A 12,686-nucleotide genomic window follows, 5' to 3' on the forward strand; every position below is an offset into this window, starting at 1 on the left:
CACTGCTGGGTTGTATTGATTCCATTGAAAGTCAATGCATTCACTACAACCCAGAACTGTCCGTGACTCTACATAAAGAGAATTTTGAAAACAAAAGTGCACATAGTACTGTGTTTATGGTATAGGCTATATTTCAAACACCATAACCCACATTACAGTTTACCAAAATGTCCAACGGGGTGACATTCTCGAACAGTAAGTCTCGGTCTAGTCTCGATTTTACAAAGTTTATCTCGTTCTCGGTCCTGTCTCTATTTTCAAGAGCTGGTTCCCGTGGCGGAGTGGTTGTACATAGCGCTACGACGCCAGGGGTTCCGGGATCAAATCCCGGCCTGTGCATGGATGTTTGCGAGTGTCCATTCATCAGTTTCATCTCTCATCCCCGTCTTCGCAAATTAGCCAAAAATGGCACAAAAGCTAAGAAAAATATCATCAATAACAATCAGTGGCGCCAGTTAGGGATGGGAGGGGGAAGTTGCCCCGAATTTTTGCAACTTTTGGCCTGCACTGTGCTAAACCTGATCTAACAAGGAAAAGTAAACTATCCTTGCCCCCTAGTTTTGGGACCCAATCGCCGCCACTGGTTTTGTTTATTCCTGTGGCATTTTCGATAATTGTCTACAGCTCCGTGTGAGTTGTTTATTTCTTTTTAGCATTCTTGATAAAAAAAAAAAGGAAGTTTCATTTTCTGCCTACTTATTCTTCTTCTATTCTCAAAATCGGACTGCAACAAAATTTAGTTGCTTTCAGTAGATCATCGGATTGTGCCCGGGAAATTATTCAACGCAAGTTGTGTCGAGCTGGGTTGTATTTTTCCGTAGTTGTTGTTTATGCACACTTCTATGTTAGGGAAGCAGTCTGATAATTACATGAAACTGTCTACATGATTTCGCATTTTTTTTTGGTATGTGTTATTTTATTTGCAAACAGCAGAACTTCATGTTGTATTCCGATTTTTTCCCCCCAATTTACACAAATTGAACACTCAGCAGTGGTCTCTGATACCTGCCACCGTGAAAAAGTACAGAAATACAAAGAAAGACAACAAAATATTAGATGTTTATGGAAAGGATATAAGATTAATCCAGTCTCTATTTAAATAATGGGCTCAAACTTGAACTTTGCACCAACGCCAAAGTATTTTCAATTCAATTTTATGATTTTTTATAACAATAGCAACAACAATAAAGGTAAAATATAAGTTCCCAGTGGCTCCCCAACTTTTTTTCCTACTTTTGCACCAGTTTTGGAACCCAATGCCACTGTAAGTCCATGCAAAGATATGAAATCTTACTCTACCCCCTCCTCCTCCCCCCCCCCCCCCCCGGAGAAAAAATCCTGCGCGTGCCCTTGTATGCATGTTTGATGGTTTCTATATTTTCAACAAGGCACCCCCTAAATTTCACTCTGCACCCCTAGATGATTAATTCTTGCGCCGCCCCTGGGAGACAACTTTCACTTGTCTTCTTTCAAGACAGGATTTTGATGACCTTAAAATTGCCAAAAAATGTTCTTTAAAAAATGCTTTTATGACCTAATACATGCAAGAAAATGCCCTATAAGGGGGTGGTCTTCCACGCAGTACACCCAATTGTCAACCTCACTTCCACATAGTACACCCTGGACTGCATTTTACATACAAGTGAGGCTCTGTCGACTGGCCCTATGGCCAGCATAATTTTGTGTGTTGTCCTGTTTTTGTCCGTATGTGTGCTGAGTGCCCATTTACAGCCTCAGCTTTTAACGGAAGTCAGAATATTTGAAGATTTTAGTTATGCAACGTTAGAGTTGTTATTTGTAATGGTAAGGATCTGGATCCCGTATAATGTGACGGGTGTAAAATAGCATAAGTGCTGACACACCCAAAATTTTAAAATCAAAATTCAAATTCAAAATGCCCTATGAGCTTAGTAAAATGACCTAAAAATTCTGAAAGATTTGTGAAACAAATTTATAAACTACCAAGAGAAATTCAAATTACAAATTAACGTTACAGTGTCTATCACATGTTCATTGCGTATATTAGTGGAGGATGCCATTTTCCTTCAGCACCTTCTGGAAGGCAGAGTTGTAAAATTCCTTGCCTCGATCGGTCTTTTCAACGCTGCAGTCTCTCTCTCTAACCGGCCTGTCTCGATGCACTGGATAGGTCGTTTCCCCGCTCTCCACTTCCCCTGCCAGCTTCTAGAGCGCACGCCGTAAGACCTGAAAAGAGCTATAGTGCTCAGGTGGTAATTTTAATCGCGAATACTGTACTTCCTCCGTGAAGAGCACTCGTTTGCTTTGTTAGGCAAATTTAGCTTATGACTAACACAGTAAAGCATTTCTTGCGAAGCAAACAGCACTAAAAGCATTTCTTGCGAAGCAAACAAAAGTAAAATAATTTCTTACGAATAGTAAAAGCTTTTTTCTTGTTAATAACGCAAGAAAAGAGCCGAATGCTGAAAAGTGCTCCTCGGGCCTCGCTAGAAAAAAATCTTTTTTCTCACTTTTTGTGACAAGGAAAACCACCATGAAGGTATTGTGAACCCCTTACCCTAACAGGCAAACAGCCATGAAGGCTCGTGATCCCCTTACTCTAAAAGGAAAACGACCATGAAGGTTTGTGAAACTCTTACTCTAAAAGGAAAACGGCCATGAAGGTTTGTGATCCCCTTACTCTAAAAGGAAAATGACCATGAAGGTTCGTGATCCCCTTACTCTAAAAGGAAAACGACCATGAAGGTTTGTGAAACTCTTACTCTAACAGGAAGGTATTGCGGGAGCCGGCAGGGTATGAAATTTATGGGCTCACAAAAGGCTTCGAGGCACACACACACACACGCACAAAAACAGCTCATAAAAGGCTTCGGCTCACCTGCCTCATTTGGGTGAGCCAGGGGCCTCTGCGTTATACTACTAAACACCCCTTAAAATGATCTCCGATTACCATTTTTGTCTTTTTAAAATGAAGGTTTAAATCGATGATTGCAAAATATATTATAGTTTATTCCGGCCGTATGTAGAAAGCAGCTATGTGATACAGACCTTTACAATTCCTGACCCCTCGGGAGAAAACCCTGTGTACACTAGCGGTTCTAAGTGAGTGCATGGGTGTGTGTGTAAAGGAGGGGGGGGGGGTATTTGTACATGCAAGAAACATCATCTACCTGTAGCACGCATCTGTGAAAAGTCACGAGCTGCCGCTGGAGTGAGAGGGCACTTGCCCCCCACATACACTTTTTCCAACTTTTTGCCTCCACACTATAGTCTTTTAATGCTATGTTGTGTCTACAAGAGGAAATAAACTTCCTTGCTTCCTCTCCACCCAAGTTTTGGCACCTAATCGCTGCTACTGCTTAATAGTATTGCATTTTTTTTTAGTTTGATGCTTTACTTAGGAGTATATTGATTTTCTATTTCCTGTTGCTGTGTAATGACGAGAGGAAGCGGCGTTTGAAACAGGAAGGCATCTTTCACAACTGCTCAGGGTGGCAAAATGACTAGCGCCAGCTCTGGAGTGGTGCTAACCTGCAAGCAACCATGTAACTTTTTGTGAAAATGGAGATATATGTGGGAAAACAGCCTGAAGGGCCTTTCCCTTTTTATTAGACAATACTCTAACAGTGTCTTCCAAAGAATTGTTCAGCCAAAACAGTGGCCAAAATGTGACTGTCGACAACTGGTTCTCTTCTATTGGAATTATGAATGAATTTGCATGGGACAAAAATCCAACAATGGTCGCAGCACTGAAGGACAAAAAATAGGGAGATTCTGCCAGAACTAATCAACACTAGATCCAGACCTAAAATAGCAGCCTTTTCGCTTTTAGTGAGCATTGTATGTTAGTTTCATACATGCATTAGTAACTCTATTAAGACTTGAATTTATTGTGTTATCCTTATATTTATACATAACAACAGAAAGTTTATATTGATTTTCAGTACACATGATTTTCCTGCCATTTATGAAACAACTGAAGACCTTATGAAACCAGAATTAAAATGTATATTATTCATAAACAAATGTGCATATATTGCATAAACTTCTTGATCTGAGTTAAATTTAGAAATCAAAATCATTACAAGACAAAAATAAGAACCACGCTCACCAGCAAGTAACGGCATGACAGATCTGACCGTGAGTAGTGCCGGCTGGCAACAACATGAAGAGATATCACTTATTTACCATTTATTTTCTGCCAGAATATAGAGACAAAAAAGGGAACGAAAATAATTGATTTCACCACTTGAATTTTATTTATTGACTGTGTTCATTGATGTGGAAAATAAGTGTAAAAATATGATTATAGCTAATTACTATTATAAACTGGTCAACATATAAAGTAGAAGGAGGAAGAACTTTTCTAGAAATTAGCATATCAATGAAATATAATCAATTCATATTAACAATAATTCCCTCAAATGTGAGACATCATCAGGAATTTTTGTTTCTGGACAATTGCTCAGAATATTTGCTCTTTGAGATCCTTTAAATCCTATTCTAGTTTGGTTTGATCAATCTGTACTTACCCCATTCAACTTCTTTTTCTTGCAAAGCCACAAATTGGTTGCATAATCACAGCAATTATCGTCTGGAATGAGAAAGTGGAAAAATATTATATCAGAGGATTTTCTTTAAAAAAAATCCATTTACCAGTGTTGAAAAGTTAAAATTTGTAGACAAAAGTGTGAAGATTAACAAAATTTACTTACCTTTTTGAGTGGTATTGAAGCAATCCTGAGTGATTTCGATCATCTTAGGGCGTAATTCTTGATTTCCCACTTCCTTTTCTAGCATCTTCTCGTACAGATCTTTTTCTGGACAATCATCATCATTCAGCTATTAAAAGAACAATGACAATGTAAATATATACATTCCAATACAGTAACATGTTTGTAGCAGATGTTTAAAAAGTGGTTAATTCTTGGATGTATTTTACCATATTTCCTGACACATTTTGCTCTAAGGTATCTCTCAATGTGGAAGAATCAAGCAATTTACTTGTTTAGCTAATTCAGGGAGAACTCTTTTAAACTAATTGTTTCATGATCTGAAGTCCTAATATTCTTGGAAAATGTGTGGAAGAAATAAAATGTATTTCTTGAAAATAATTATCTTGAGTTGGAAAAATATGCAATTTTTGATGTGCCACAAAATAAGATTGCATTCAGAACAAGTTAATAAATATTTACATTTTAGTGCTTCTAATTTTGATTTGATGATGGATAATAAAACTTCACATGCATGCATAGGATAGGAAGTAGAATTGAGTTTATATACCTAGGTATTAGCAACTGTTCTCTCTTTTCGTACTACTTATAAGACTTACAAGTGGTACCACATAATTATCTTAAGGTAAGGAGATAAATTTAAAATTCAAGGAGTTTCATAATCACTGAGATTAAGATTGAATCTACTGTATTTTGATATACAGGGTGACACCATACAACATCAACAACCTTTCACAATGTGTAGCGAACATCAAGCTGAACACCTTTCCTTAATGTTTTGCCCATTGAGGCCTTGTTTCGACACTACAAACCATCAAAGAGTGGCATTTTCGATCCTCTCTGAGCTGTAGCACTATGAAACAGCAGCCATTGTGAAACCATATTTGACTACAAAGATATCATATTTCTCTCTATTAATCTTTAACCCGGCAGGATGTGCACTGAGTAAAAATACCCACCAGCAAAATTGCTTGTTAAGGATCAACTGGACCTTTGGCAACCTTAAGGGCGATTTTTTCCCAATTTTTCCTCTTCATTCGAAAAACCTCTGTGATATTCCAAAATATGAAAAATTACATATGCTTAGAATTCCTTCTAGAGCATTGACGTGAATTTTCGTTATCACTGTTATCTAGATATTACAAATATTTTAATAGACTTACATAGTCACGAAACTTTTGATAATAACTAGATAACAGCAAAAGCAAACTACACAAAAATGTCCAATCGAGCCTTAAGGTCAAATGTTAATTGTTTTAAAGGATGTAAATACGTAATAAATAATACCTTGATTGATTAACATAATTTTATCAAGTTTGAACATTGTTATGTCAATATTCAAAGATAAAGTTGAGAGAAGATGAGAGGAAAGAAGGCTGTAAGGTGAGTGGTTCTCTATGCCATAACATAAGGATGCATGCTGTGCAGTGGCAGCTGGTGGTCTGGGTCTATGGGTGTGCACCTTGGCCTCGCGTCCAGAAGAAGTGTTGTTATTCCCACTCAATTATTCCTGCCCGTTTCTGCTAATCGCATTTGCAATCCAAGTTATGATGCACTTTTCCCTGATAATGAGATGGTAGAAGATTAACATTTCATGAAAATTAAAAAAAAAAAATAAGGTTTATTACAGAATCCAAATACCCTAGTGATTTTTTAAATCTATCACGAGAGATGGTGGGTTGTTTGGTCTCTTTCGTGACCTGTAGAAAATTCAGCATTTGACGACCTGACAACACTAACAATGCTATACCGATTAACTGCTATGGTTTGTAAGGGATAATAATATGGCCAGTATTTTGTGGAATTGCCATGTTCTAATAATGTATATTATCTTTCTTCAATGTAAGTATGTCCCATCAGATGCCGCATAAACATTTCATTGTACACTTAAATTAATTACCATTTTTAATGTACTTATTCACTTTAGACATTGTAATGAGGATCCTCGAAACCCTAATCAAATGTAACTAGTTCTTGCCAGCACCTTGACAAAAATTATCTCAAATCAGAGATATAATAGTACAAGTTACAGATTCTCGTATGCACTGAATAAAGAATTGGATTGACTGTTCTGTGACAAAAATACAAGATTAAACTTTGATTATTTGAAATTTTCGTTGAACTTCCAAATACAAGTTTGAGTGTCTAAATGCACCAATTCCTACGACATTGTGAATATTTTTAATTCAAACCACTGACATTTTATAAAACTATTTTTCCAGCACCTGCATCAACATATTCCACTCATTGCATCTGGCTTTGCATGGCTGAATACGCTCGTCACTACATGCCACACCCTCTCCCCTTCCTTTCCCACCCACCCCTCATTCGGATTTCAATGCTTTGTTGCTCAGAACCGTGTGAAGTGAGAGAGATCAAAATTTTCTTGCTGAGAAAAAATCCCTTAATTTGCAATTATGCATGGGTTGTTCTCGACTCCGTCACACGACAAGGAGTGGAAAGATTGCAACACTACATGACGAAGAGGGAACAGCGCATGTCCGTAGCTACTATGTCACAATTCTTTGTGCTAAGCGAGTACAAAAGCCCTTGATCAAAGCCATAAGAGCCTTTCTGCTTCCTCTACCCACCGTCGAACACAGTGCCACTTTGGTGTGCAGCTGTGTGCACTTCCGAATTGTGTTCATGTCCATTCAAAGCGAGTTACTCAGATAGAAAAGCTGACGTAAGGAAGTAAATGGAAGACAATGCACATTTTTTTGGGTATGCATGTGCGAGTTCGCGAATAGGCAACAGCCGCTACTGATGCTGGCTAAAAAATATCCAGAAGAAAAATTACTTCATAAGTCCGAATTTTGATTGTTTTAAACCATTAAATAGTAATGTCTTTACTTTATTCATTAATCTAATTTATTAATTTTGAACATTTGAATTAAATCGCACAATTAATAAATATGAGGAAAAAAAACATATTGAATTCACTAACTGAAACTTGTGAGCACGCGTTGAGTGAAATTTACCCAGGCAGTGCTTCTACGGCCCTGTGAGTGGAACTAATGAACTAACAAACAGCTGACTCAAGGTCCCGACTTCGGAAGCGTTCACTTGAAAGGAGCTGATACTCATCGGAAGTGATTAAAAATATATTTACAAATCGACTGGGTATTTTTTACTCATATGCAGGTCTTTATGGATTAAAACTAAAATTAAGAATGTTCATTTGTAACTATTGATATAAGTACTATATCAATGATATACATTATTAGTAGGGAGACAAATTTAGTAAATAAAAACTGAGGAGAGCGGTAAATAAAATGTTAGTTCAGCGGTGGAAAAGAAAATTGGCACACACCTTTTCATTATGAGAGGAAACATCATACAAAAGAGCTATAAATTGATAAACTACTTCATTTTTATATACTGTACACATACACAAGTACTTACCTGTCCAACCAAAAACAAAACATCAACACAAAATCACTTCATTTCTAAATTCCATATCTCAAGTGATTTATTCATTGTATGTATTTAAAGAATATCCTTGCTGTCCAACAAATAAAAATAATCACTACTGCACATACACAAACACATGTTGAAAATCACATGATGATAAACAAAATTCATTCATGACTGAACACAAATGACACCATTGTTTCCCTTGATGTGCTGGAACAGACTAATCTTATCGCTGCTACAGCTAGCAAGTTCAATGAAACTGGAAGTTGAGTAGACATTCGGGGGAAGAAAGGAATTCTGCTTGACAGGGAACGAAGTTTTCGAACTGAGATTATGTGCAAGGGAAATCCAAATTTGCAGCGTCTTCCTGATGTGATCGAAGATAAAACGTTCTTCAGCTGCAAGTGGTAGGAAACTTTAGGCAAACGTATCGTTGCAAATCGACAGTTTGTGCGCACAACCTCAATTGCCGGTTTTTGCATGGTTTCTACTTAATTTGATGATATTTCACGGTTATTTTGCGAAAAAGCGTTCATTTCGTGGAAAAGCACACATTTCGCATTACTTCGCGAATAAAACTCATGCATATTTCATCATTGGGGGTGTAGTTACGTGCAGAATGTTCAAAATTGCATCTTTTTTTTTCACATTTCGCGCATCGCGAAAATTCAATGTCCCTAATTATTAGTTATGATGCAATTTTTTATTAGATCAATTAGATTCAGAAACTGATATAGCGAAAAACTTACCGCATTAAGTGCTTTCATGACACATTGTACCAAACACTGAAAAGAATATAAAGAGAGTGGCATAAATTTATATGTCAAAATTTTGATCATAACAAAAATTGTGCAAATTCACTTCCAGTGTTCTCTTAAGCTAAGTCAATGATATTCAACCTTTTACTTTGCACTTATATATTTTTGTATTTGTCTAATTTCTAGGATTTCAGTAAGATTAGCCTTTCTTAATATCAAAATAGAACTAAATGTAAACATTATTGTAAAGTTTCTTAGCCTCTTCTCTACCATGCACTTTACCAACATACATGCTCTCTCTAGTGCCTAGGCTTCAGATTTTGAAATTTTAGTGATGTGTATACAATAATATATATACATTTTATTTGTGTAATTTGGAACCTCACATTATCCTTATATACAATATTCCAATCCATTTCAACTACGAGTCTAAACTAACATTTCCAATAAATGCAGGCATTTACAACAGAAACTACCCACCTATCAGTAAATTAATTCTGCCATATCTATCCATCTGCAGATTATGTTGCAGGTTTCCTTTGGGGCAAGGGGGTGTATCCCTTCCACATATATGCAAAAGGAAAGGGTTCCCAGACAGAGCAATAATTTGCTAACTCACATTTGAACTATCCAAGTCATGTTCCCAATAGCTCATCTGGGCCAGACGTAAATATTTCCAAATAGACTACTAGACATTATTTATTATGATGTATGTATTAGGCAAACCTGTCTGGGAGACTCCTGAGAACTTTGGTCGCACACTCTCTGAACTATCCACTTTCATTCTTAATTACGGCACCTGGGATGTTTACACATATTTCTCAAACATAGGCGTGCATCCCCATTATAATAATTAATGTAAATTACTATGACTAAAATTAAATTATACATGTGAAATATATACTTTTAGGTTGACATTCATTTTCTAAGAGGGAGGTGTGGCCATCCTTGTCCCCTCCCTCCAGGCATCCATTCCCCTATATTATTAAATCTTATTATATTTCCACCTAGAAATTTAGTGCAGAGGAATCTTATCACTGTTATTAAACAAACAATATTATACTCTTAAGTGGCTGCGGTGGCTCAGTCGGTAACGCGTCTGACTACCATGCTAAAGGTCCCGGGTTCGATTCCCGGCCGGTTCAAATCCGGGAACTTTTCTAACGATGGAAGCGGCCCCGGCGCCCATCCAGCGTCGAATAACATGGGTACCTGGGGGAAAACCTGGGGGGTAAAGGCGGTCAGGGGCGTGATGCTGATCACATCACCCCCATTCACGACCGGATCAAGAAAGTGTGGGGCGTTACCCCCACACCCCCTATACGCCTTCATGGCGTGGTGCTATGCACAGGGGAACACTTTACCTCTTTTTACCTTTTATATTATACTCTTAAAGAAAATGAAGTATTTTGAAGCTGATGAAATATCAAAGCAACTAGGGGGGTGGGAAGGGATGCAGTGGCGCGACCACAGGGGGGGCATGGAGGCATTGCACCAAAACAATTCTAAGGGGGGGCAAGGCAAGCAAACATTGAAGTAAAAAAAAGCAAGACTAGCAGAATCTAAGAGTAGCAGGACAAAGTGATACTGAAGATGGCATTGATTTTCACGTCTTGCATTATTTCTTCCAGACAGCCAATAGCACCTGCTGGGGGGGGCAGAGAGGGGTAATTTCCCCCTTGATTTAAAATTTTATTGGGAGTTGGCCCCCTGGGCTTGGAACGATCGAAATAAAAAAACAAATGTTAAAGTGAATGTGGCCACGGTGGCTCAATCGGTAACGCGTCTGACCACTATGCTAGAGGTCCTGGGTTCGATCCCCGGCCGGTTCAAATCCGGGATCTTTTCTAACGATGGAAGCGGCCCCGGCGCCCACCCAGCGTCGAATAACATGGGTACCTGGGGGAGGCGGTCAGGGGCGTGATGCTGATCACATCACCCCCACTCACGACCGGATCAAGAAAGTGTGGGGCGTTAACCCCACACCCCCTATACGCCTTCATGGCGTGGTGCTAAGCGCAGGGGAACACTTTACCTTAATCTTTTTTTTTTTAAAGAGAATGGCATGATGTCCAGTGAATCTTTTTGCACCCTATTAAATCAATATTGTTTTCAGTTTGCAAAAATTTGGATTTAAAAATGTTCTTGCTTGCTTTACTCGCAATTTGGTTGTTTTCTGTAATGCATTATAAATGACCAGAGACAGAAGTAAGAACAACTAAGTACTTCAGTTGTCTTAAATCCAAGGAGAGTGCACATTTCAGAGACCATTTGTAATCAGTTTTGCTGTTGGTTTGTTATGGGATGGATGAATTGATTATGTAATGTATTTAAATAATAAATAGGATATTGTATATATTTCCACCCATCCATGCAATAAAACTAAAACAGTGAGATAAAATGAGGTTTTTCTTTTCCAATTGAACTTTCATGAAGGCTTTTGCCCCCCACCCCCCAAACCCTAATCAGAGGGTCTGCAGACGCCTATGTTCTATGTTAGGCTTACTTTGAAACCAACGGCTACCAAACGGAGGCAAGCAAAAATCAAGTAAAAGAAATGCATATACATACATGCACAAATACATAAAATACACTATCAACCAAAACATAATTGAGTACCTCGTGAAAGTGGGTTATTTGACTTTTGAGGTTGTCATGTGACCTGAACCATGTATCGGGATGTTTGAGTGAGTAAGAGAACCAGTTTTGAAAGACATGGCACTTAGTGCAGAGCTGTCTGACTTTGTTAAAATAATCGTGGAATGCCACCTCGGTGGGTTGTCATGCAGGGCAACAGTTACTAAGATACACAGTGGCATTGGTCATGCACAAGTGAAAGGTAGGAATGGTGAACATTTTGGGTGACCAAAGACTCTGACCAACAGAGATCGTCAAACTCTGAAACGTGAAATTGTCAAAAAAAGGAAAGAGCTCACGTCGTCCATCAGACAGGAGTTTCCGGTAGCAACAGTGGTATCCTTTCCATCGGAACATTGTTAACAGAGGCCCACCACCTCGGATATTCAGGCAGCAGCTGCAAATAAGCCCCATATCACAAAGACCAATATAGCTCGAAGGTTCAAGTGCTGTTTGGACGATAGCAATGGACACTTAAGCAGTGAATATCGGTTCTGTAGAGTGAGGGGTCAAGGTTCACACTCTTTTGGTCCAGCGAACAGGTATGGGTGTGGCAGCTACCAATTTTTCGCCTTCTACCAGAGTGCATTCTGCCTAGAGTTGGAAGAGGTCGAAAAAAACAACTGGCTTTTTTAGTAAAAAACCTGAGTTTTTTTCTGCAGTTTTTTGGTTGGACTTTTTTCGGCTTCTTTCACAAAAGTGTCTCAAATCAATGAGAATGTAGGAGTTGCCAGTATTTTTCCTGTTCCATTGTTTTCATTTATCTCCCTACTGTAAAATAGACACTCATTTCTAAATATAAAATACAATTTACAATATGAAATTCGTAGCTAGACATATTTTCAAGGAAGCTGGCTTTTTTGAATGGGCGGTTCTTTCCGAATGTTATCTTCATATTTTGGTAGGCTTATGTAGTATAAACAGATTCACATAACTAGAGTAGTTTTGTATGTGTGTTTAATATACTGCTGGACAAAAAAAACCAGACACTTGCATTTTTTGTGATAACGCAATGGGTCGATAAAAGCTCTGGTACAAGGGCTAACTAAATGTTGCAGAAACTGAATTAAGTACGAATGCATAAACAAAGTCCGAGCCTATGAATGGTGCATATGGTACTACATGATCTGCCGAACATTCTGTAATATACCTGCGAGCTGTT

The 12,686-nt window shown here is 38.2% G+C and overlaps 1 protein-coding gene across 1 annotated transcript in view; it reads right to left on the minus strand.

Moving 5' to 3' along the window:
- The window catches only part of LOC145991497 (uncharacterized), a 57,724-nt gene that overhangs the window by 3,552 nt on the left and 41,486 nt on the right, over window positions 1-12,686 (minus strand). Inside the window, exons 3-5 of the mRNA XM_083127518.1 lie at window positions 8,879-8,914; window positions 4,695-4,821; window positions 4,512-4,573 (exon numbers count right to left, since the gene is read on the minus strand). Of these exons, the coding sequence (XP_082983644.1) occupies window positions 4,512-4,573; window positions 4,695-4,821; window positions 8,879-8,914 (225 nt within the window). The remainder of the gene's footprint in view (window positions 1-4,511; window positions 4,574-4,694; window positions 4,822-8,878; window positions 8,915-12,686) is intronic.

The sequence above is a fragment of the Lepisma saccharinum genome, chromosome 1 (genome assembly GCF_977018435.1).
Source record: "Lepisma saccharinum chromosome 1, izLepSacc3.1, whole genome shotgun sequence".
NCBI lineage: Eukaryota > Metazoa > Arthropoda > Insecta > Zygentoma > Lepismatidae > Lepisma > Lepisma saccharinum.